The sequence below is a fragment of the Dermacentor variabilis genome, chromosome 2 (genome assembly GCF_050947875.1).
Source record: "Dermacentor variabilis isolate Ectoservices chromosome 2, ASM5094787v1, whole genome shotgun sequence".
Classification (NCBI taxonomy): domain Eukaryota; kingdom Metazoa; phylum Arthropoda; class Arachnida; order Ixodida; family Ixodidae; genus Dermacentor; species Dermacentor variabilis.
The window spans coordinates 237,302,479-237,328,816 of NC_134569.1; the positions used below are offsets into that span (position 1 = coordinate 237,302,479).

The 26,338-nt window shown below is 44.4% G+C and overlaps 1 protein-coding gene across 2 annotated transcripts in view; it reads left to right on the plus strand.

Moving 5' to 3' along the window:
• Nucleotides 1–26,338, plus strand: part of LOC142573168 (uncharacterized) — a 275,915-nt gene that overhangs the window by 75,841 nt on the left and 173,736 nt on the right. For both annotated transcript variants that reach the window (XM_075682735.1, XM_075682737.1), the window contains exons 4-6: nucleotides 11,320–11,468; nucleotides 22,862–22,983; nucleotides 23,308–23,475. In XM_075682735.1, the coding sequence (XP_075538850.1) occupies nucleotides 11,320–11,468; nucleotides 22,862–22,983; nucleotides 23,308–23,475 (439 nt within the window). The remainder of the gene's footprint in view (nucleotides 1–11,319; nucleotides 11,469–22,861; nucleotides 22,984–23,307; nucleotides 23,476–26,338) is intronic.

The window sequence follows — 26,338 nt, forward strand, 5'->3', positions numbered from 1 at the left end:
TGATCGTGGGTGTGCTAGGCTTCAGTTGGCTTTGTCAGGTCGTCGAGTGAAGTTCGGAATGCCGAACTACTGTGTGTTTCCCTGAGTTTAGTTGGAATGATCTATAGCACTTTCAAAAGCCAAGAAGAAGTACAGTGAAACCTCGTTAAACCTTAGTTGGCCGGAGCTCGCAAAAAGTATGTACTAAACGGTAGTACTGTTTAACCGAAATAGCATGAGATTGCCCACTTACCTGTCGAAAACGGAACTCGGAGAGAGTGCAGTGAAAGGGGAAAAAACATGCAGTATTTATTCACTTCGCACGACAAAAGTGTTGTTTTCATTTGATGCCGCGGTGGCCTAGCACGACGACAGTGGCCTCAAACTTACTGAAGCTGCATGCCAGCTTTTCAGCCAGCCCCCTCTTCTTTGCAAACACTGGCATGGCAGATTCCTCATTGGTGTTACGTATTCTCCGTGCACGCGTGCAGTAGTGCTGCAGAACTCCCGGGGCGCCTTTTTCATTGCCGGACACTAGAGTTTGGAATACTTTTTGTTTGGAATAGAGTTACGTTATCGCGCCCTTGTTCTCGTCGCGACTATTGCATTCATCAGGCTGACGTAAGGCGAAGCTTCTGCCATTGTCGGGCCTAAATCGCCTGTGCTGTCGCTTTCCGTGTCGTCCTCACCACTGTCACTAGTCGACACTTCGTCGACAACCAAGGCAAAGATGGCGAAAAGTCGAACCTCGTAGCCGACCTCTCTTCGCGGTCGCAGCAGTGCTGCCGAGCAACTTCTTCGCATTCCAAATGCCACACACCGTAGTCAACAGCCGATCCCTGTCGCATGCCAGCGCCGACTTCTTCGTGTCACGGACGATGTCTAATTCTTTTTTTTCTATGCTGAGCACGCGGCGTCTTTTTTATCCGACTTTTGGCATGACGCGAGTCCTCACTAGCACGACGCCACAATGCTCTTTGGCACGGTGTCGAAATGATGTTGATGTTGATGTGGCTTCACGCGCAAACGCACAGGACGCTTGGAGGACGTTGTGCTGATCTCTGAGGCTTGTTGTTCTACTGGGCCACCCAACTGAGACGACGCAGCGCCGTGTTTGCGCGACGAAAAGTTCAAACTCTACGTTTTAACCGATGTGTACGCAATAAGCTGGTACGGTTTATGCGAAAACAAAACACATTATGTTCAATGGCCGCTGAGTCGGGAATTTGACTTTACTACTTTTAAAACGAAACTACTGTTTAAGCGGGTACGGTTTGACGAGGTTTTACTGTACAGTAGAACCACATAGATATGTTCCCATTACGTACATTTTCCTGGCAACAATGTTTGCAATCGAGAACACAAAAAATGACCCAATAGAGCTACACTCATTTTTTACCGTTCATACGTGATGAACAGCAACCACACTCCCATCGATTGCTGTTTTTAGTTTTCTGGATATCTGCTTATGGACCGGATATGAGCGGCATTATATTGCTTGGTGCACATCTCAAGCATCTACTCAATTGTTGTGGCCTCCAAAACAAATTCTGTGTCAGTCTTTGGCGGGCTGCGTATCAATCCGGTGAATAGTTGTTCTTTTATACCTCCGCATCAAGAACCAAACTTCCTTTTCTTCAGACATGTCGGAGTCGGCAATCTCCTCCATGAAGATTGCGATGTTCTCGTTCGGTAGTTTCACTCTGGTTTCTAAAGGAACTTCGACTCTTTCATTTCGCATGACACTCATGAAGGTCTTTACGAAGTTCTCACTAAATAGGTCCCACTTCTAATGCAGGTCTGAGCAGCATCATTCAATGAAAAATAGACATGGCACAGCTTGTCGTTGCAGCTTCAGTTGTTGAATGTCGTGGTGCTCTCGTATGACTCCAGTCATGTTTCAGAGTCTTAAGTGATGATCCACAGAAGGTTGGTGGCTGTCGAGGTTGTTGCAATAATAATAATAATAATAATAATAATAATAATAATAATAATAATAATAATAATAATAATAATAATAATAATAATACCTTTATTGCCAATAATCAAATCAGTACATTCCTACAGGCCTGCCAAAGCCTTTGAAGGCTTGAGCGGCAGCGCCTGGCAGGCAGCAAAACCATACACGGTACATTGTTAGACCAGTTATAAGCAGCAAACTCACGTATAGAACACCAAGAAAGGCTATTAGAATTTATACAGTGTCTATGAAAAGAAATTTCATTGAGAATAATGAAACACAGAAGTACAGCAATGCGTGTGAACAAAATTGCCATGAGATAATGCATAACCATATACCAGACTGACTGTCATGGTGCGAAGGAATGGCACAGTCACATGCATGAACACAAGCAATAACGGTAAATAAACGGAAAAAGTATGCCTTTACGAACAGATACACCTTAGAAATCTCTTTAACTTATATTTCGTTTTTGCACAGAATGGGCTGTGCGGTAATTTATTGAAGTAGGTGGGCACATAATGGGCCCGAGCTCTAGTGCCGTACCTTGTGGAACAACGTGGCCTCCAAAAGGGGTCCCTGGGCCTTAAGCATCGGGAAGAAGTGTACGGAACTAGGAATTGACTGGACCAGAAGTGTTTTAAAACAACCTTTTACATTAAAAGATAGTTGAAATTCGGCATCGAAAGTACTTTGAAACAGTCTGTGTCAGCATTCAGGTTCAGATCATAAGATATGTTTTTTAAGAGGGAGTGCAGTATCGCATTTATTCTGTTGTGCCAGCGGACAGCACAGTGCCCGTAAATTGTTATTCCATACCGGAGTAGACTGTAGCCTAAAGCATGTGTTATAGTTTTCCTTACTGATAAGGGCATGTAGTATCTTATATTGTACAGTAGACAGGATACGGCGCAAAGTTTTTTACAAATGTAAGCAAGGTGGCTGTTCCAAGAAAGGTCGCTGTCAAGATATAAACCAAGATATTTTACAACAGATGAGTACTGTAATGGTCTACAAGAACAAGCTGAACAATCTGAAGAATGCAAAACAAGAGGATAGTCAAAGGCTACCCTCCTTAAAAGATTATGGAAGCAGATTAATTGCGTCTTAGATACATTTATAGTAATTAGGTTGTTTCAAAACCAATCCATAGCTTTTGTGGCAGCAGACTGTAAAGAAGCAATCGCATCATAGTAGCTGTGGGCAGAAGTTACGATCATCGTATCATCGGCGTATTGATAAAGAGAAACGGGTATCACGCTAGAGAGGTCATTGACAAAAATATTAAATTATAATGGGCTGAGTATAGATCCCTGTGGAACTCCAGCATTAATAATGGAGAATGCACTATGAACTTGCCCAACTGAGACGACCTGACGCCTACCCCGAAGGAAATTTGCTAACAACGACCAGAAAGCACCCCGAAATCCTAACAAGAAAAGCTTATTTAACAGCAGACCATGACGAACACTGTCAAAAGCCTTGCTACAATCAAGAAGGAGCGCACAAGCAACTTTATTATTATCGAAAGCTATATTCAACTGATCGGACAAATCTTCCAGAAGTGTTTGAGTGCTTTTGCCGGGTCGGAAACCATACTGACTAGGCGACAGAATGCTGTGGGCGTCCAGAAAACTTGTCATTGTTAACAATAAGTGTTTTTCAAGTGTTTGAGCGATAGAAGGTAGAATTGAAATGGGGCGATAATTTTCAATTTTATTACGCGCGCCGCTTTTATAAAGAGGTATAACTTTTGCTGTTTTCAGTGTTACAGGAATTTCACCTCTTGAAATTATGTGATTAAGTAGTGCTAGCAAAACTTATTGGATGTATTCATATGTTCTGCGCAACTCATTAATGGAAATGCCGTCAATTCCAGGAGATTTATTATTATTAAATTGAATATAATCGATCTTAGCTCTTCCTGAGAAATTGAAGGCAGATATGCCGATTCACTAATGCTGTGATGCAAAGTACACAAATCTACCTGTAAGTTTGTGTTTCTCATTACATGAGAGAAGTGATTATTAAACTCATCAGAAATATTCTGTCTGCCACTGGATAAACTGGAAGGAAAATAATTCATTATACCAGCTTGCATATTAGTGCCTCTAAAGCTGTTAATTAACGACCATGTTTTCTTACTACTGTAACTAGCGGCTTTAAATATGTCTTGAAAATGTATTCGCTTTGAGGAGCGGATCATGGCAGTAACTTTATTTCTGAGCAGCTTAAATTGGGCCCGTAGGTCTGCATAATTCGGGGCACACTTGCATTGGGCCCACAGTAAGTCTTTTTCTTTTATTGCAGCGAGTATGTTAGACGACATCCACTTGTTATCCACGTTACATTGTTTGATATGTATTGTTCAGGTAGCACTTTCTTAAGTTTTTGAACACTTCTACGAGTTTATCATATATGGCAGCAGGAGACTCTATTGCTAAAAAAGATTTCCAGTCATATTAAGCCACCAGATTATCAAATATTTTCGGATCAAGCACTGAAATTAGTTTTTTGGAATCTGTGGGTGCTGTCGCAGTATCTGGATAACTCATTGAGGTGCAAATGAAATAATGGTCAGCAAGTTTAATTTCTACAATAGTGGATTTTATGGCTAGATTTTGAGCGCGAACGGTAACCTGATCAGTGCAGGACACAGCAAGGTTACCAGCCAAAAATTCCTCACGAGTCACTTGTTAAATGACGCATTCCAAGCCACATTTGGAAAGGCTATCGAGGTAATCTGCGACCAAGCCTACAGTAGGACGCAAAAGCTCAATATTGATATCACCTATGATACACACGTGCTCTTCGAGCGATAAGGTCGACAATGTAGAATCGAGTTCGGATAAGAAAAGCCGCGCATTAAAACTAGGAAGTCGGTACACCGATAACAGCATCACCGAAAAAACAGGTGTGCTCCAGAGCAGCGATATCACTTCAGCTTGGGAAAAGGAAAAAGTTTAATGTGAAGCTGCCCATCTGTTACTTATAAAAACTGCGATGCCTCCTCCTTTTCTGCTTGGACGCGTGTACGAGAAGGCTTGGAAATCCGGCAATGAATACTGTGGAATGCTCTCGGAAGGAATATTAATTTCAGTAAGTACAAAAGCGTCGAACGTTAGGCGAGATGATGAAATGATGGCATAAAACTGATTCCAATGTTTCCGAAGGCTGCGAATGTTCACATGCACAACTTTGAAACTGCTGGTGGAGGCATCAGAAAAAAACTATTTACATCTGCAAAGTCAGTGCATTTCATACTCTCTATGCCAGCCATGTCTAGGCAATCCTATCCAAATCCGAGAATTTCTCAACTCGAATGAAAGGTGCTCCCTCAGATTTTCTTACCAGAACCTTTCCGTTTCTTGTCCACATGAACTTATATCCATTTTCCTTTCCTTTGGAGCTGGCCAACCGGAAGAGCTCCCGGTTCAACCGCGTCAAGTATTTGTTGAAGAACAGACGAGGAAACTTCTCCGGCTGAGCAAGATCCGAGAGACACTTCCGAGCACGAAACCATTTTTCTTTCACTGAAGCATTCTGTACTTGCACAAGGATAGGAGGGCTAGAGCTAAATTTATTCCCGGTCTGTAAACGGTGTATTCTGCAAATTTCATCTTCCTGGAAGTTTCTTAGGCGCAGTTTTTCAGCTAAGTTGCACATGAAGGACTTCAAGTCTTCACCAGGTTTCAAAGGGAGGCCATGGATTTCAAAATTGCAGCGTCTGCCATATTGATCAAGTTCATTTATTTGCATCGTTGTTTGGTCTAGAATTTCAGCCTGACGCGTGACTGTACCGGAAATTGACTCCACTTGAGCCCGTAGCTGAGACACTTCGGTTTGATAAGTAGTCACAGTGGAGAGCATAGAATCATACTTTTCACAAAGGAAAGCGATAGAGGCTTGAATGCCGGTCACCGTATCAGCCGTCTTTTCACAAGTTGCCTTGAAAGAAAGCAGTTCCTGAACCTTTACCATGAGCGTCTGAACAGTGCTGGTTAATTGGTCAAGTTTGGTATTAATAGACGAAAAGTGGGAACCGAGTGAGCCATCGCTATGACTGGAACCAGCACCAGAGCTACATGTCTGACACGTCCATGTTTCACGTTTAACTGTGGACATTTTGCAATGTCCGCTGTTAGGGAAATGCTGTGGCTGCCATTGGGGTCGTTGACTTTGCCTTGATCCCTGTGGTCTTCTCAGAAGGAGGTCTGTACTCCAGTAGCAGTCCTACGCCTACGGCTTCCTTGTTGATCCTTGGTGACATTTGTGTTGTCCTCGGGTTTCAGGCTTGTATCGCGCCTTTGCGGGAACGTTCGGTGCATCGGTTCGGTGCAACGCCCTAGCACCTCCACCAGATGTCACGTTGTAGTGACCGTCAAGAACACATTAGCAGAACTGCTAATGACGAAAAAAGTTATTTGGGGTGAACTTGTGCCCACAAAACAAGTGACAGTCGAAGCACAACAATAGCAGCGAACACAGTCGGAGATTGGCGAAATCTGATCAGCCGGTCGAGCGCATCGGTTTTTATACACCACTTGTCGAAGGTTAAAGTGTAATCGCTGGTGCCCACGTGGTTTCCAGAAACTACTACACAATTCGTGTCGTGCATGCAATCTGATAATACAAACTTCGGCAGGGACATACACAACAGATAGAATGAACGACAACATTTGCGTAAGTTCGAAGTGATGCAGGTGCATCTTGCGCTGAGCGATAACTTTAAGTTATTATCTGGTGAAATGCAGTCTTCAAGAAAAGGCTAAATAAATACATATGTCATTATTAAACCCCATGAATAAGAACAAAGGTAGTGACATTCTTTTTATCTTGCCACCCAAGCCATCGAGCGAGGGAAGTCAAGGAAGTCGGGTTTATCGATGCCTCACTGTTGCTAGAGCGGAGTCGTGTAGTTGTGCTAGTGCAGTTCTTGCAGAAAAGCGTGCAAGCATCAGCACACTGCTTGCCATGCCTTTTTTCTTGTTTTTTTCTTTGTTGTGACTCACACTGGCACCATGACAGTTGCTCTTAATCATGTTACGCAGACCCATGATCGCAATCCCAATATCGCGTCGACTGCATTGCTGCGCAGTGCGATCGTTGCGATCAAAAAAGTGCGAAGTGAAAGGGCAAGTGGCGGGGGAAGTTGTGTCAGGCACCGTGATGAGGGCATTTGGAGAAGAATAGGCCAAGAGAGGAGCAATGTCACTCTTTTTGTCTTATTTCAAGGTCTTACACCCAATCACTCAATGTGAACTCCAGATGTCTAGGTGCTTCTAGTTAGCAGAGTGAGCGGCACAGTGAAGTCAGTCACATGCAGAATCTTGGTGTGAGCTCGTTGCTGCTGTCCCATTACCTAGAAATATCTTTGAAAGACCTGCCGTGGTGTTCACTAACCCTAGCATTTTCACAACTTCTGTTGGAAAGCACCTTCAGTCATTTCACCAGCACTTACTACAACAATGGTATGGGAAGTGCCTTTAGGCTCCGTGTAACACTTCTTTAATGCTGCAGAATGCAAGGCTTTCTTACTTTTACCCCGCCTAGTTATAACAATGCTCTAAATTAAGACCTGCATACTAAACACTGCTTCAATAATAATATAGTATATATGCTACAGACTGCCCCAACAACACAATTTGTCTGCTCCAACCTGCTCCAGAATGAAATTTCATCTGCTCTGAAAATTGCTGCAAAATGACTTTTTGGCATTCCCATCTCTGTTAGGGGGATTTCATATACTAACCCCTCAACTGTGTTTAAATGGTTTGGGACCCTCGCTTCCCATCACGAGGGGTTCGAGAGTACATTTAAGCCAACTTGTCGTGAGCTGATAATACAACAGAGATTATCTACAGCTGCCTTCTTGAGGTTGTGGCTCACACTGTGCACATAAGGCACTACCCCTGATTTGTTTCTTTTCCTTCGAGTTTGTACAAACACACACTGGTTTAGTTTCTGCAATAGGCACTGCAATGCTTGAGGATTGCTCATGATCATTCAATACCGGATTGCTAAATCAGTGAAATAAAGTAAATCAAAGAATCTCAAAAATAGGCATTCTATTAACAGATCTCGGTATGCTTTAAGTACGCTTGCGAGCTGTCATTGTACAGTGAAGCCTGGTTAATTACTCGTTTTAACATCAAATTTGATACAGTAGTATTTGAGGAGGACACCGCAGAAGGCAAAGCAATTTATGCAGTTTTAAGAACTCCTTCCGTTGTTGAGGGATTTCTCTTCTGTACAAACTGGCACATGAAGAGTGCCCGAAGAAGTGCCCACGTGATGCTTCCTGCCTCTTCTGTGGTGAAAGGGATGGCTGCTGGTGCATGCCTCTGATCACTTTATTTTGCAAAGATTATTCCGCAACGACCTACCATCACCTCTATTGCACATGTGTGACAACAGATTGGACCCCTCAGCAGGTCATCACAGCAAGCCGCTTCGTGTCATGAGAGCATTGAGAGTACCATGAGTGGTGCTTCCAAGGCTGTTTGTGTACAGAGTTTCGGTATTGGAGTGAAAAGAACGCGACCTTTCATCAATGAATATCTTAACAATGGATGGCTTGTTTAACGAAGTGAAAATTGCTTTTGCCTCCTGCGGCATCCTCTTCCAATACTACCTTGCAACTTTAGCATTAAAACTAGTAATTAAGAAGTTGATTAGCCAATTATTGTACAGACTGTGGTGGCTCTTTGACAGTCTATAGTAAAAAGAACGAACAGCAAAGAAAGCATCATTGCATCGCCTAAATCCTAGTTTAAAGAAAATTTGTTGCCATTAAAATAGATCACAAGGTACATATAGGTACATATATAATATCTGGACCATTACAGCGACCAGTGGTTCCAGGGGTACGTAATTTTCGACTGCACTGTCTGCGGCATCGGCCCACGAAACCGCAGAAATGTTTTTTAAATACACACCATTAGATAAAGCACAAAAACTGGCTTGACTTGAAGAAGAATGCTTTGCATGAAACAGTCTGGCTCATTATTGAAGTTGCAAGCTCCACCACGTAACTTGTCTTGTTTTATTTCTACTCTGAGAGTTGCAAATAAATTTATCGCATCTTTTTACAACTTTGCTTGCGCACAGTTGTCAAATTAAAGTAGTTGGAACCTATTTGAAATATATTTGCATTTGTAAATAGATTATTCGATTCAACGACTGAATTGAATAGGACAATATTTGATGCATAATATTGAAAGCTTCAAATATTCATACACCCCTATTTAAAACCTTTTATACAGTTGAATCTCAATGATTCGAACTCGAAGGAGCCTCAAAATTTGTTTAAAATTAAAGTTCGAATTAAAAGAAGGACTTGTTTTTGAAATATTCGTGCACCATGGCATGACGCACGAACGGTGCGAGTCGTGAAATATCGCGCCGTGCAAGCACACAGTGAGCGAGGACCACCAAACTGCCCATGCCGGCCAACGCTCGCTTTCCGATAACGGCAGAAAATGAAACTTCAGCTGGGCTGCCAGGGCTGGTGGCGCCGGCGCAGAGGCATGTGTGCGCGGGGAGCATCAAAGATGAGGGAGTTGAGAGGGAGGGCGAGGCGAGCGTAGTTTCGAGGAAGGTCCGAAGGGAAGCAGATTTGCTTTCCTGCCAGCTTGCTGGAGTGCGCTAGTTACCTCTGCCACCTTACTGCCACTGAAGCAGCGGAGTTGCCAAGGCCACAACTGGGCATCCACTACTGCTTCCCTCTGCGTGGTCGCATGTTTTTTTCCTTCGTCTGCTGACAGATCGGCGCTGTGTTTACCGTCTTCGTCCTGCATTTTTAATGCGAGTCATGTCTTGTCAAGATGACAAAGATGTTTCCGCTGATCATAATCATGTTGATCTGCTCCCTTCTGTTGTGGCGTCCCCATGTTCAAAAGACAAGGGGAATGAGGTACTGGGTGTCGCCTTCGCGTCTTTGTATTCACGGTCTGCTTTGTCATACAGAATCGGATATGGCGCGCTGTTTCCAATGACCTTTCCATTGGGACATCTCAGTTTAGATGAGTCATTGTAAAGAAACAAGCGTGAACGAGACCAACCAAGCTAACTAAAGCAAGCGCGAGTTAGAGCCGATGTGTGGAGATGGTAGTAGGAAACAAGCAGTCAGACTGAACCAGACGTGAGTACGAATAGAGAGGTCGGGCATGTCCGCATGATAACCAGTTTTCTGTGCGTGCATCACTGTAGGAGCCACTCTTATTGGCCTCCTCCGCTCGCCGCTTGCTTGCCTCCACGGTGAGCCATGAAAAATTTGCCCAGGACTGATGCCTCTGGCAGTGCACGTTCTGCCGCTAATGCGGCTGGGACAATGCGGTGTGACGCAGTAATGGTGACCTTGCCACTTGAGAGAGGTCGAAATTTCCGTCACATTTTTTTTTCCCTTCTTCTTCAAACGCTGCGCTTAGGGGTTTCTCCTTATGCCTTTCCTCGATGGCGGGGTCAGAGCAGCGCTGGTCGGAGGCGCCGCGGTATGATTTGGTGCGCTGCTGAGAGCATTGTTGGAGCACGGTGTGGTCGAATTAACCGCTGCAAATGCTTGCATGTTCGAATTACCGGCTGTTTTTGCCCATTGGAATACAAATAACTTTGACGAGACCATGGTGTCAGTTCGAATAAACCAGAAGTTTGACTTTTAAGTGCGTTTAAATTAACGAGAATTGACTGTAGATACATAATTCCAGTTCAACTCATGCTTTTTGTCTCCTTGTGTGTCACATGACAATTTACATGACACATGACAATTTTAGCTTCTGTGTCTGTACAAAGTGACATAAACAGATTTTATTTGGTATTAGAATAAAGAAATCATGTAGAAATGTGTCTGGCACATTATAGCCTGCAGGACTGTTGGCCCAAGAAAGCCTATACTTGGGGACAAGCTTTCTGTGGCTGTAAAGAGACAGCTACGGGGGCAGAGCTTCTGCACGTGTGTTTCTGCACGAAGTAGTCTGCCGGCGTTCGACGGCGCTTATGGTTTCTAGACACTGAATGAGGGTAGCTTTCACCCGTCACAGTTCTGCATTTGCCCAGACGTGGACGAGAAAATCAGAAAAATTAGTAAAGTATAATGCCTAGCAGTATGTTTTGTGTTATTTTGCTGTTATAGATAAGGTGTACTCTTCTGCAGCTTAAAGTAATATTGATGAAAATGTGGGACTTTTTCAGGAGTACTCTTAATTGTGCACATTTAGCCTCCATAGCATTCCCATCATTGCCACGGAAAGTTGCTTCAAGCATAGTTCATCATCATCACTCTTGGGTAAATGCTGTCTTGGTGTGTGTCGTGCCCAGCTGTTTCAGTTCAGTTCACTTTATTTCAACACCAAAATGTTTCATCGGTGAACTCCTCTGTGCAGGCCAAGGCAGCGCACGAGGAGGAGCGCAAGCTGCTTCTCCGGGGCCTGGCTCTCTGCCGCAACCAGCTGCCAACGCTGCGGCAGCAACTCGCTTCCCTGAGGGCACAGGCCAGCCAGGATTCCCTGCAGCCACACCTTAGCCGTCTCAGGTGACGTCTGGGGGCAGGCATGCAGGCTTTGGCTTGGCTCCAACGGGAGGTAGGCTTACACAGGGAGGAAGGGCATAATTAGGAGAGAGCATTGAGTAGCACGATTGGAGCCAGGCGTTTTGGCCCCAACTTCGTGTGGGAGCATATCTTAGGGCTCCCACTCTACAGGTATGGTAGTGTGGCTAGAATAGGGAGTTGTTGAAAATGATGGTGGCAGCAGCTGCTGGAGTCTTCGTGTTCGCTGGTCTGTTTCTGCAGCAAAGATTCAACTAGAAAAGCTTTGAAAAAGTTATGTGCAAATTTTCACTGTGTAATGAAAGACAGAGCTCATTCACCGAGTTCATATGCAGTTGAGTCGTGATAATTCCAAGTCGCTTAATTGGAATTTTTGGACAGTTAGAAGTGAAGGACTAGTCCCATCAGTTTTGCTTGCGGTCCTATAGAAAAAAAGAAGGCTCGGTAATTTGAATATAAAAGTCCATAACATCAATTAGTTAGAAGTTATTTTTCAATCGAGTGCCTCAGGGCATCTGTAATTTTAAAATAAGATGTGCCATTTCTTTAAGTGCCAAAACAGTTCCGTGTACCGCACTGGTGTTGTCGCTGTTGCACCTGTCTGCAGCGATAAGCCCATTATGCCTAGTGGCACAGCCTGGGGTAATTTGGTTTACATTTTTCTTGTTAACCCCAACATAATATATGTCTGCAGCACCACAGCCCATGAAAAGGCAAGATTGCTCAGTCAACTCTGGCACGTCTCTTTCCTTGTCTTTCGTTGAGTGTGTGCCAGCCAACGCACTGGATTTATTCCACATGTGGTTCCACGTTTCGGATTTCGACTGTAGTCTCAACGTTTGATAATGGCAACTTGTGGCTTCTACCGCACACTTAACCTGGTGATGAAAGTTGAGGTCTTGAAAGAAGTTGACGAGGGAGGTACGTACCGCCAAGCAAGACATTGCATGGAAGTATGGCATTAAGCCCAACACAGTCCACAGACTTCATCAGGAAGAAGCGCTCAATACTGGATGATCTTAAGAATAGCAAATTCAATATGTCCGGGAAGCGAATGTACATCGCCACTTACCCTGAGTTAGAGAAGGCGCTGCTGCTTGGGATCAGGTAAGCACGGAGCAAGAAGCTTCCTCTCAGTGGTAAGGTCGTTGCGGCGAAAGCCTTAATGCTTGCAGCAATGTTGGGGATCAACAAATTGTTTTTTTTCTGGTGGGTGGCTGACACCCTTCAAACATTGCTGTGACCTGACTTTTAAAAGAGTGTGTGAAGAGAAGGCATCATTCAACCAGGAAACATGCACGACATGGAAAGCAGAAAAGCTTAATGAGTACAGTAGACTTTTGTTAATTTGACTCCGTATAAATAAATTTTTCGGGTAATTAGATCCCGGCTGAAGGTTCCGGTAGTGCTGATGCATTGCTATGCACCCTAAGTTTCGTTATTTAAATCCTAAGATTGACCTTCACCAGATACTTCAAACTTGACTAGTCAACACGCACACGCCTGACCCCTATGGTAACTCCAATAGCAACTCCTTTCGTGGCAGCGCTTGTCTTGGAGGAGCTCATAGGACATTGAATGCATTTAACATACGGCATCTCCCATTGAAAATTCCTGTCTTTGGCCTGTGCAAGGAAGATTTTCAAGCAATAACCATAGCTCACAATGTCTGATTAGGAAATTTACCCGATTTTAACGTGCAACTTTGTTTTTCAACGTTATTGGTCTGAAATTGCCTGCGCAGTGCAATCAAACACGATACCGAAACCACCTTTTCGGCATTCGTACGCTTTACTGCATAATTCAGATGGACTGCGGCAAAGCTGATTTTGAAAACCGGCTGCCATTGTGCAATACATATTAGACTCTTGCCCATTTTTCTTGCTAGAAACTCTGGTGCATGTTAGATTTTTACTCTGTTTAAGAGTTTTAATGTCATCTCTATGTTTTCTTTCTAGTTTGAACACATATAAAGTGGGCCTGCATTTGGTTCAGGATGTGTTAAAAGTCAAATACTCGTAGATGAATCAGTGGTGTGTTTTGGCATTTTTTTCTGCATCTTGTTCAATTCAACCCGCTGGGTAAATTCAATCAGTTTCGTCGATATCAGGCTCGAATCAGTGAAAAGCGACTGTACCTGAATGACTGTCAACCGGAAGACGTCTTTAATGCAGGCAAGCCTGCACTTTTTTGTTTTCTGCTACCAGAGAAATCTTAACATTCAAACACGACGACTGTGCTGGGGGCAAACAGAGTAAAGAAAGGTTATCACTCATGATTGCAGAAAATATGACTGGGACTGAGCGATGTTGCCTGCTTGTGATTGGGGAGGCCACTAAGCCTTGATGTCTTAAAGGCGCAAAAACACATCCTGTAGTCTATGCATCAAACAGTATGGCGTGAATGACATCGGATATTTGCAGGGATTGGATCACGAAACTGGACCACAAGTTTGCATAATTGAACTGCAAGGTGTTCCTTGTGGACCAGTGCGGTGCCTAAATGAATGTACCGTCCCTAAGTGCCATTCATCTAGCATACTTGCCTGCAAATGCAATATCGGGGTTGGAGCCCATGGACAAAGCATAATAAAAAAATTTAACGGTCCTGTACAGGCAGCAGCTCCTTGAGTGCATGATTTTGTGCACGGACAACTCCTCACAATACAAGGTGAGTCTACTCACGACCATCCACATGCTAGTGCGGTCTGGGGGTCGTGTGAAGGAAGACACCATCACCAGCTGCTTCAAGGCTTGTGGTTACGTGCTAACTTCTTTAGGACATACTTGTCTTTGTCCGCCAAGGGAAGCTCAAGCAAGTGAGCTTGATGACAGTAGTTCTGGTGCTGCTGTCAGTGATGTCCGTCTTGAAGAGCACTTCGCCATGTACAACACAGTTGAAGGAAGCGGTGCACTGATGGACAGCAGAATTGTGCAGATTGTTTGGACGTATGAATTCATTCATGAAAGTGGGGTCGTTGGCGACATTGAAAGTGACGCTCAGCAAAATTGACATTCTTCATACTGAAACTGAAAAAAAGAAAAAACACCTCCAATAACACTCACCGGAAGTGATGTATGACTTAGACTTTAGAGAACCAGCACCAGAATCGTCTGCTTCTATTGCCTGTACCGTACTCTTGTATTAGTAAAAAAGTGCCACATGTTTGCTAGCCACAGAGTTCGTATACTCTGCTAGCTGCCTCGTGTGCTGTGCCTTCGCTATTGCGCGCCAACTATGTTCCTTTAAAGCAAAGTGTTATTCTCTGAGTCAAGCCAGTTTTCTGTATCTGGTTGTCTACGTTCAATGAGCAGTGTCTCAATGCATTCCATCTTCGCTCAGAGATGAGTGCATTCGGTTGACCAAGCTAAAGGCGCGAATATAACCCAGCATAACCTGAACGCGATCCGCGTGCGGTGCAGCTACTCTGCATTGGCAAAAAATGGACAATGTACACTAGAACACGTCCTATCTCACGCCGGAGCTACTGAGGCTAAGTGCACCGCGCAATAGCTTGCTTGACCAGTAGCATACTGGCCTACAGTTTGAGTTCACTAAAGCGAGCGTGCTGAGTTTGCGTATTCGAAAAACAACAAAGCACTCGCTTGTCATGCACTTGTGTGCTTGCACTGTGGCAACAACTGATTGCCACTCTGCTGCAGGCCACGTTCAATGCACTCAACTATACAGAGGGCAAAATTTCAGCGATTTTAGCATCGCCAGCATGACATCGCCACAGCCTGGCATGCTGCAAATGCCAGACTATATCTGCACCTTTAACCTTAGTTACCTTAGACCGAGTCGACCAAGTAGACAACTAGCGCCATCTGTAGTATAGGATGAGAAATAGCTGAGGCTCGGCGCAAACTGTGCGTGAAGTCACGACCGGACTCTTGCCGTGGTAAAGTTTTGCCCATTTTGCCTCTGGTGGCATTGCATTTGAGCGTCGTTTGCTGCCACATCTACACTATGGCCACCACAATGCGTTTTCACAGATGGTGTGGGAGAGCGGGGGCCATCTGTTGGGGTCCTTCCAGCTTGGTGTATGTGCATTAGAAAAGCATGCTAAAATATAACGAGTAGTAAAACACATTCTGAAGATTGTTTTCGTGCATTTCCTTTATTTTTGTGTGCCGATTATGGACTGTTCATGTTGAGAAAAATGTTGAAGCTGATCTATGTACATATAAACGGGCACCCAAAAGCACATACGTGTCCAGATGGCTGCTCCATTTGGCGGTTTGTATTATGCTAAATTACTTCCTGATGTGATAGCTATGACCACGAAATGAAACTAAAAACACTAATTCAATGTAGCCGTATGCCTATGCTAGACCGTTTGCTACATGACAGTGCCGAGTAATTGCAAAAAGACACATTCTTACACATAGTGTAACATGCAGATGCCATACGTACGCCGTCACTGGTGTGATATTGTGCTGCGGCAAGACAGAGCAAAGGGTGCTTTATGCAACTGTTTATGCTGAGTGGCTCTCTGTTTATTGCGAGAGCACTTATATGAACACTCCAGGTGCATTTCTGGCGTCACTGTTGCCATGATGTTCTGTGTAATGTCCAAGGGCGATGTATGTGCAAGTGAAAGCGTGTGAGGGGAGCTGACGATTGGTGGCTCAATCTCGCCTGCGCGAAAGGAAGGAAAACGGGGAGGAAGCACGGTCGCACAGCTGTATCTCGAGTGCGACCTGCGTTAGGGGCAGAGTCTAGGTGCATTGGTAGCTCGTAGCTTTTTGCGTGCTATGTGTTCTCGGCGCTCGCTTTGCATTGAAGCGATAGACAGCACGAAGGTCACTTCCCTCACTGCTGCTGCCGTGCTTCCTTACACCAGTGTTTTTGACAGTGAGTGTCCTTGGCCATCGAATGCGATGTGTTCATGTTTGCTGTGCATGCTGACACCATGCTTGCTAATTTAGTTGGCTGTCTGCTAATTTGCGATCACAATCGATGCTTCCCCTTTGAGGCGAAATTGTGACTTTTTTTACTAATGATAACAACCTAATTCTTGGTGCTTTCACTTGTTACGTTCAGTAGCAGCTCCCACAGCTTAAATACCTTGAAAGAGCCTGGTTGGCATTTATTGATTTTCAGTGTTATGCTCGTAGTCTCTCCTGTATTGTTGCGTAGATTTGAACACCTGCAGGCTGGGAAACCCACATTCGCTGCTGTACGAGACTTTGGCTCAAATGTCTTCTTTAATTATGAATAACAAAGCGCCTGTTATCAACCAAGTTGTGAATTTTCATTTTTGCTAGTTACCTTTGCATCCTACTCTTTTAATCGTGCATGGTTACTCATGAAGTTTCTAGGAGGGTGAGCCTGTCATTACAAAGTTGTGCACTTGTAGCAAAGAAATAAATCCATTCAAGAGTTTTCCTTATCTGTGCCGAAGAGGGTACTCACAATAATAGAAATAGTATCCCAGTAAAAAAAATCCTGTGGGTCCAATTGGATATTTTCTAACTACCACCAACTGGTGTTAAACCAATTGGATTTTCGCCAGCCATTGGACGATGGGGTGCGATTTGTCAGTGGCTATAGTGCTTTGATATCAATATCGTTTGAATTGAACTTATTAATTAATTAATGCATTCACTCATTTAAAAATACCTTACAGGCCCAAAGGGCATTGAGTAAGGGGGGGTTTAGTTTTTGATTTGCTGCATTAACCTAAAACCACTACATTGTGTGATTGCTTCAGAACACCTACTAGAGTACAGGCGTTTACTGAACAGAGATAACATGAGTTTTTGCAGATGCACCCAATGTATGGACACTACAGAGACAGCTGCAGAATATGTTCAAGTACAGTTTATTGATGCTGTAAAACAAAAATATACCTTTATGCTCTGAAACAGTATGCTAACTGTGCTGCACTGTCCATTCATTGCACACAACTTGGTGCTCAATATGTTTTTCGCAGACACAGTCTGTAGACAAAGAATCAGTCCTTCCTCGAAATTGCACCCGTTGTTCAGATCATCATCTTTTGGACCAAGAACCTGCAACTTTCTGTTGCGCAACTTGTACCCCATATTAAAAACGGAACAAATAGTTTTTTCTAGAGATGTGTGAATACAGAATAGTAGATTTCAAATTTAATTTTTAAAAAAGCCAAATATTAAATCAAATATAGGAAAATTTGTCACAAAATATAATGCTTACAAATTTTGGGCGTGAAAACATGGTGCTTAGGATGCTCAGGAGGCTCCTAGCATTGCATAACAAGAATGTAGCAAGCTATCAGTAACATAGGTACATAGAAATCAAGATGTACAATAAGGACTACTTTTATTAAAGGGAACACCAAATTAGTATGCCAGCACTGATTATAGCTTAGTTCTAAAATTTGCAGTTCTGGAAATTGTTTTCTTTTCAACAGATTTTCTGTTGAACTGAATCAAGTGAACACACAACAGGGCAGCGCGAAAACAAGGCAAGGATGAAGAAAGGTACGTACATAGAATGGGCAAAAACTTCCAACTATATTTCAGAATGAGGGGTTGTGTCTCCGATAGGCACAACGTAGAAGCGCTTTAAGTCTTTATGAAAGTTGTGTAGCACATGTTGACCTGATACGTACCGCATTTACTCGAATCTAGGCCGACCCCGATTCTAAGCCGACTCCCTAAAGTCCGAAGCCAAATATATATATATATATATATGTATATATATATGTATATATATATATATATATATATATATATATATATATATATATATATATATATATATATATATATATATATATATATATAATTACCTCGAATGTAGGCCGAACAAAAAAAGCGAGGACAGCGTTCACAAAATGCAAACAGCATTTATTGAATCTGAACGTGCAGAGCTCATTCAACGTCGTCATCGCTGCTAGACTCATCAATGTGTTCCTTGTCACTGTCACCTTCAAACAGTGCACTATCTTTGGTACCGTCAAGCGCATTAGATATGCTACACTTTTTAAAGGCACACACGATCAAAGTACCTGGGATGTTGTCCCAGGCTGCAGCTACCCAGCCTGCCAGCTGCAATAGCGATGCACGTTAGATGTGGCCCGCTGCCGTTAGCATATGGTCTTCGTCAGTCAACCAATCTGTGTAATATTTCCGCAGACGATCCTTGAAAGGTTTGTTGATGCAGACATAAAGTGGCTGCGACTGGCCTGTCATGCCGCCCGGTATGACAGTGAGGTCCGTGTTCGCTTGGGCGAGCGCAGCCTTTGCATTGTCGATCAAGTGCCCATGGTAAGAGTCGACGACAAGGAGCAAGTTCTTTGTCAAAAGGGCTCCTGGAGGCCGTCGCCACACAATCTTAACCCACTCTTCCACCATCGCATCCGTCATCCACCTGTTCTCATTTGCTCACACAATGACATTTCTCTTGAAAGTTTCTCGAGCAGGCAGTGACTTCCTTTTAAATATCATATAAGGAAGGAGTTTATGTCCATCAGCTGTGCAGCACAGCATCGCAGTTGCGCGCTGCTTCTCGTAGCCCGCAGAGCGTACCTGCACCGCCTTGGCACCCTTCTCATTCACGGTGTACACCACTGGCATATCAAAATACACAGCCATCTGGTCGGTGTTGCCGATTCGTCCAAAGTTGTAGCCTGCCACTTCTCTCTTTCGCAGCACGTAGCACTGAAAAGCTATCAGCTTTTCTTCGAAATCGCTTGGCAGCTTCTGGGTGATTGAAGTGCGATGTAGGAGGCTGAAGCCGAAGCGCTTCATGAATTTCTGAAGCCAGCCCCAGCTGGCTTTTAAATATTTTGGCGTTAGGCCTCGCTCCCTCGAATGTTCCCTAGCTTTCCCTTGGAGCACTTCTGTTGTCACTGGAATGGCAGCTGCTCTCTGCGTCTGAACAAAGTCGGCCAAAACTGTCTCCACTTCGTGTTGACGGCCTTTCTTTGGTCTGCTAAATGCTATCCTCGTTGCCGCGCACGCAAAAGGCTGCTGTCGTTGTCCCCTCCAACGACGGACGGTTTTCTCGTCGACGCCGAAGTCCCGCCCGGCTTGAAGGTTCGACGATGCCTCTGTGGCTATCACAACTTTTCGCTCGAAAGCGGCACTGTAGTGGCATCTCCTGCTTGGTGCCATCGCGATAACACCACGCCGCACACCGACACGGCCGACACGACACAGGGCAAAATGACGACCTCGCTTGTGTACGGTTGGCTACTGGCACGGCTAGTAGCGGCTGCAATACTGACTTTTCTAGATGGCGCTATCTATGCACCATACTTAGCAGTTTAAATGAAAAACTGGCACATTTTTTAAAATCCTCAAATCTAAGCCGACCCTACAGTTTGGAACATGATTATTTTAAAAAAAACTTTCGGCCTAGATTTGAATAAATGCGGTATGTATTGATATTGGCCCGATCTCATGTTCTGAAATACGGTTGGAAGTTTGTGCCCATCCTGTGTACGTACCTTTCTTCGTCCTTGTATAATTTTTTTTGTGTTGCCCTGTTATGTCTTCAAGAATACACCAGCTAGACCAAACAAGAACTTTACTGAATCAAGTGCTTTTTTCCCTCTGAAACAAGGAATTAGTGACATTCATTTGTACCTAAAGGGACACTAAAAGCAAATACTAAGTAAACCTAAGTGATAGATTAGTGCTTGAGAATCTCTAAGGCGTCACAGTCATTGTGAACAGAGCCTTAATAATCGAGAAATTGAGGTGAATGCAGGACTGTCTTGGCTCGGTGTCCCGTCTGTCAGGCGGTGTTTTACTCGCCGATGGCAGCAAATAGCGGTGATGGCGGTTACAATGTCACTACTCCCCGGGTTGGGTGGCGGGAGATTTGAATTTTGAAAAAGGTATTTGGATCCTTCAGATACAATTTTCTCGTAAACTAAGTCATTTCTTGGCACGAAACTAGCATTGCGAGGTTTCTGCAAAGGTATTTAAACAGTCCACGTCAACTTGGTATTTGCCTTTAGTGACCCTTTAATATCGTTTAATAGTGGACTTCAGTTTTGCAGCAATTTTTTATTTATTGCACAAAATGTGTTGCTTTCCACTTTTCACCAAAATATAAAAGGGCTGGCCCAACACCGTGGCAGGGGGGTTATCGTAAGGCCAATCTGTGCTACAGATGAAATAACCAGGCATCATGTGACTCAGTCACTGCTCCACGCGTAACAGTGCCGATGGTAAACAACAGGTGCTGTCCACGCATTTTCATTTGCCACCTGTCAAGGATTCTGAAATCTAGAGGGTGATGACAAGTTTGCGCGATGCCCCCTCCCCCCCCCCTCCCGACACACACACCTTTTTTCCTTCAATCATCCGTCCTCCACGCAAATGCATGCAACCTGGTCATGGCACGTGCTTGCAGTGTGAATTCAAAGCTAGTCTTGAGACTGGTTGCTCAAAGCTACAAGACACCGATGCCTGTCTACGAACAGTGTCGGTGGAGAGTGGCCGCCATACTGTATGTGCAATGATGATGGCCGTGAACAACTTCCGTACACTTGGAAGTACATCCGAAAGTGTACGTCCATACACTTGTGCTTGCGAGGCAGTCTGTTGGCTTTCTGAGTGCTGCACGGTTGCTCCGAATACAACTGAGTCGATTTGGCACCAAACCATAACTTTAGTCGCAGACGCCAGATGAAACTGTGCCGACTAGGTCTAATGGCCTAGGTAGCGTTCACTGCAAATTTGCAGCTGGCCGATGTGGTAACGGGATGCAAGCCATCGTAGAACGCTTGCCACTAATATGTTCATACAAGATGCTCAACAGCTGTGTTTGGTCTCAGAGATTGCGCGTGCAGGTTAGATTGACGGCTTTTGAAGTGGCAAGAAGTTCGTCGCCGCCTATTGAACACGATCCGTGTGCTTATTGGCGGTTAATCGGCCTAATCTTCACACATGCCTTCACATTGTACGAAACATGCATGGGTATTGTTACCGTTTCTCGGTTTGCGTCATGTTATCATTTTGATCAGTCCTGTCGACCTGGATGAACCTTGTGCCGACAGAGGTGGCCATAGCAGACATTGCGCCATTGTGCGAATTGCGGTGTTCAGACGCTGTGTGCACAGGCCGACATTGCGCCGTCATTGGGCGCTAGGGAGAGCTTGCAGTGACAAAGTCCACAACCTCATTAGCAGGGGCGGCCCAGCCACGGCGCGCTCGGCGCTTCTTTTGCGCCGAAAACCAATTGAAACGCTAGCCTGGGTGTCATTCAGTAGAGGGGGCTCTGCGTCTCATGCGACATGTGGCACTGTGTGGGTCTCCATAATGAATATATTGAATATTCGAGAAATCAAATAGTAGATATCTGATTCACAAATCGAATGATTTCAACGTTAATTATCCAATTTGGTTATATTCGAGATTCGAACACCCCAAACTCTTTCCCCATTATGTGCTAAAAAGCTTTACACATTGCTTGGAAAGTGTGGGCAAAACGACTATGTGCTCGTATTTTTCCATTAGCTCAAGTTAAAAAAATAGGCCTCCTTGGTACCTGAACTTTAAACTTGCGGCTTCTGCCGACTGCGCACCAGAAACTAGAGCAAGTTGCGGAGAGGCTCTCTCCTCGATGATGCTGCACAATTCATACACCTCTTATGTTCTTACACCGTGGTCACCACCACCTACCACTAGCACTACAAAAATAATCGAAATTTGAGACGCCACGCAATGTTTAAGGCATTAACTGTGCTACTGATGCCACAAACACTGCAGCCACGAACAAAGTTGCTGTCAGGTCGATTGGCTTAAAACCTCAACTTTGGTTGCTAACACCTGGGGAAATGGCGCTGGTTAGGCTTAGCTACCTGAGCAGTGTGGCTGGCAGAGGGGCTGGTGATGACGTAGCAGTAAGCTCATCCTGGGCATGTTTGCACTCGTAAACTATCAGTGATCGTGCGTGGGATCAGATGTACAGGCTGGAGCATGGATAAAACGACAGTCGTAGTGGCAGAGTATGAATTTGTGTGTTGTCCCATCCATGTATGAAAAGTCTGTCAGCAGCGTGAACGTTTCGACCAGTCTTGGCTTGGTTGGACCACAGTTGGCAAGCAAATTTGCCGATCCTGTGTCATAACACCAATTGCACGGTTGCATATTCACGGAGATGCAGAGTGCGTGCATGTACTTTATTGTGGTTTTCATGCCTCATAATGACATGGCAAGTTGACAGGTCATCTGCAGGAGAGATCCTTTGCTGGCCTGTCAAAGGCACTCCATTTGCATTTTGTTCATAGACCTGATCACAATTTTCTTTTTGCTGATATCTGCGCGTATATCAAAGGTGTTTTCATGTCTGGTGGGCATTGTTTAGAACTAGGTTCGGCTGTACTAATTATGGTAGCTGCTATGGTAATTGATCATGCACTCTGTATCTTACAGGGAAGCCTTTGTGCGTTTGGTCGAACAGGAGCGGAGCTTGCAAGAGCAGCGGAGGCAGGCAGGCAACCATGCAGCACAGTTGCAGGAACAACTTGAGCAGGCTCGCCTCAGGATTGAAAAGTGTGAGTGCCCCGACTCTATTGAGGAGCAGCTGCTCAATTTCGTGCTTGTTCATTGAGTCACTTAAGAGCGCATACACTGTGGACTTCTCTACATGTACCTGTTGCAGTCTTACAGGAAACTGCAATCTCTGGATTGCTCCATAAATACAGCAATCCATATTTAATATGTTGAGTTAATATGCCACGACAGGTGTGCTTATGTTGACCTCGGTTTATAAAAAGTTAATGAATGGCAAACGCCATCTCACGACTTTCGAGGGAATAGAGGCAGCCATCGTGAAAGCTGTGCTGTTGCTGCAGCTGCCATTCCTGTCATTTGTGCAGTGGAGGCTGAAATTGTGACAGCCACCCGACAGACCTTGGATGTTCGCCGATCACACGACGAGGAGCGGGAACAGCTGAACCATCTGGTGGCTGAACTGCGTGAAACTGTCGACAAGACAACAAGTGCAAAAGATGCTGCACAACGGGATGCTGCTGAGAGATTTCGAGGTGACCTGCTTTGCTGCATTATTGTGGGACTGTGGAATCAAGTGTCAGCTGCTTTTCCACCTTTCCCTCTGCATCTCTTGGCTGCCTGGACAGCTTTGCGAAACATTCAGCACTCAGCAACAGTGCTGTCCATTGCATGCTTTAGGGCAGGTTCTCATTACATGTGCACCATGTAAGGTACTGTGTAACACTGCATATTGTGTGTTGTCTATGACATTAGTGTAGTGCAATGAAACCTCGATATAACGAATTCAATAAAATAAGCAATTTGCTTCGTTATGCAGTTAAACCTCGGTATAACAGACTTCAGTATCACAAAATTTCTGATACAGTCGAACCCACTTATAACTAACCCAGATATAACGATCCGTGGGTTATAATGATCACATTTCAGTGCATTTACGATTTTCCGACCCTGCCTATTGAAACTGCTTCCACATATAACAAACATCTTTTAAATTGCCGTACTGTTGGAATGAATGCTTTGAACCCAATCATGGCAAAAAGAGGGCATGTGCAAAGTACCAAAGCACAGAAGTGTGCGTGCCCTGCCACAGTCCATCTGCAACGATGATGCAACCTTCAAGGTAAGCGAGTGGCCATTGCATGCATATTTCTGAAGCCACAAAGAAGGTGACGCGCTTTAAAGGCACACCTCCAGGGACAAGGCATACAGCATAAACAACATGGTGCGGGGCATGTACTGGTGTGTGCGCCGTTGTGATATTGGATGCCACGATGGTGCTGCTCTCGTTTTTTGCGATATTGTCCGCATGTCACCACGTGCGTTACGCCTGTTCCAGCGACTTGAAACAACTCTCTATGCCCTTCCATCATGGGAACAACGGCTGCTCAAGCGTTCCCGTCGATGTGGCGAGTCGACGACAAAGCTACGTAACATGCTACCACCACGCAATGTTGCAAAGAACCGCTGGTTAATACACCGTTATGAGATCATGGTTAAGCGATGCTTTGTTTACGTGCTCCAGGATTCGCAGTTACGTTTTCCTTTTCGAACGTCAAATTTTTTTTTACCCAAAGCGACATAGATGATGTTTTATGGCTCTTGTGCAGCTGACGCGCAGTCGTAATGCCGACACCATGATGTCCGAGACCTTTGCAGAATGGCAGCATGCCACAGTAGTTTCCGAAGTTTAAACTTCTGGCCAAGTAGCATGCTTTGCTCTCTTGTGCAGAATGCAGTCATGTCCCTCTGGCAGTAAAACATATTGCAAGCTCTCAAAAAATGGTGGCTGCGCTTGCAGTTTCGAAATGACAGGGGGTCGAAACCGGGCGCCGATTTGAAAGAGCCATACAACACCCCATTTCATTCGTTAGATGGACAAGTCTAACGGACGTTTGCAGCTAGGTGCGGGTACACACCGGGAACGAAAATGAATCAGAAAATCTGGTTTTCAGATCTAAGTGCTGCCAAATTGTAACTGCTGACGCCAGGTTCAATGTTAATTTTTGAGCATCTTTAAGAGTGAGTCTATATATAATGAACTAACATAATGACCATTTTTCGTGCAGCTACATTTAGAGTTCGTTTTAAATGGTTTGGACTGTATAACGAAGTAGTCAACTGTCTTTAACTTTTCATTCATAAGACATCATGTGTATAGAACCTCAATATAACGAAGCATGTTTTACGTGATTTCAATATAACGAAATTTCACTGCCGCCATGAAGGAATATCGAGACAATGGAACCTTCCGCAGATGCAGATGGTCAAATGGTTAAATTACAAGTGGCTACTTGTAAACACACCTCTCAAATTGCACGCCGTGTGACCAAGAGCAACCACTGAAGTGGAGGAACTTCATGTTCTGTATAAAGTCCAAGTGCAATAAGATCCGATTGTGCCTTGTGCACTGTATACTTTGAGCGCGAGGGTGAGCTGAGAAGGATAGTGGCTTTGTGAGCGCCCTCTTCCCGTGCGGGCAAGGTGAAAGAGAGCGAGCTCGTGCTAACCTGATCAGGCACCAGTGTGTGGCAAGTTGGCATGCTTCTTCTTTTCTAGTGCAGCCATGGTTGCGCATGGCTGAGTGCATACTCAACCCACGTGCACTGTTTTATAAGTAATCTGTTGCGTGTGCAAAAAGTGGGTGTGCCGAGATGGCACGGCATCACGTGTACTGCCTTCCCACGCATATGGTACTGGAGTTTGCATAATCTCCAGTTTCAGAGACGTGTTGAAGTGAGAGGCAGTCCTCCCTGCTGCCGGCAACCCTGTCAGCTGCAGTGGTGGAGTGAATGCAAAAGCGTGGCTGGCTTTTGTCATATCAATGATGTGAAGATATTGTCGACACAACATAAAACCATATCTTTCATCGCCGACTGTGAAATTCAACAAATTTGATTCTCATCAAGTTTGCTTTTTCCGGTTGCTCAATAATTTGGGAAATTTTGCGGCCCCTTTCCGCGTAAGAAAAGTCCATTGGCGACTGTACTTATTTGCATAAAAGGTTGAATTTTTATGACGAAATTTCGATATAACGAAGCAAATTGTCGGTTTTACCGACTTCATTATACCGAGGTTTAACTGTATCGAAATTCCATTCTAATAAAATTCGATCCTTTAAGGAAATAAGTACAGTCGCCGATATATAATTTGTTGTATTGAAGGGGCTGCAGAATTTTCTGTTATCGGACAATCGGACAAAGCAAATTTGAATGATAAAAAGAATTAATTTTATGGAATTTGAGAGTTGGTGACGAATGATACGGTTTCATACCGTGTCGACAATATCTTCTTATTGGTGGTACAAAGTGAAGCCAGCCACACCTTAGCATCCACTCTGCCCCCGTGGCTGATAGTGCCGCCCGCAGTGGGATGATGCTGTCATAAAGAGTGCTAGCA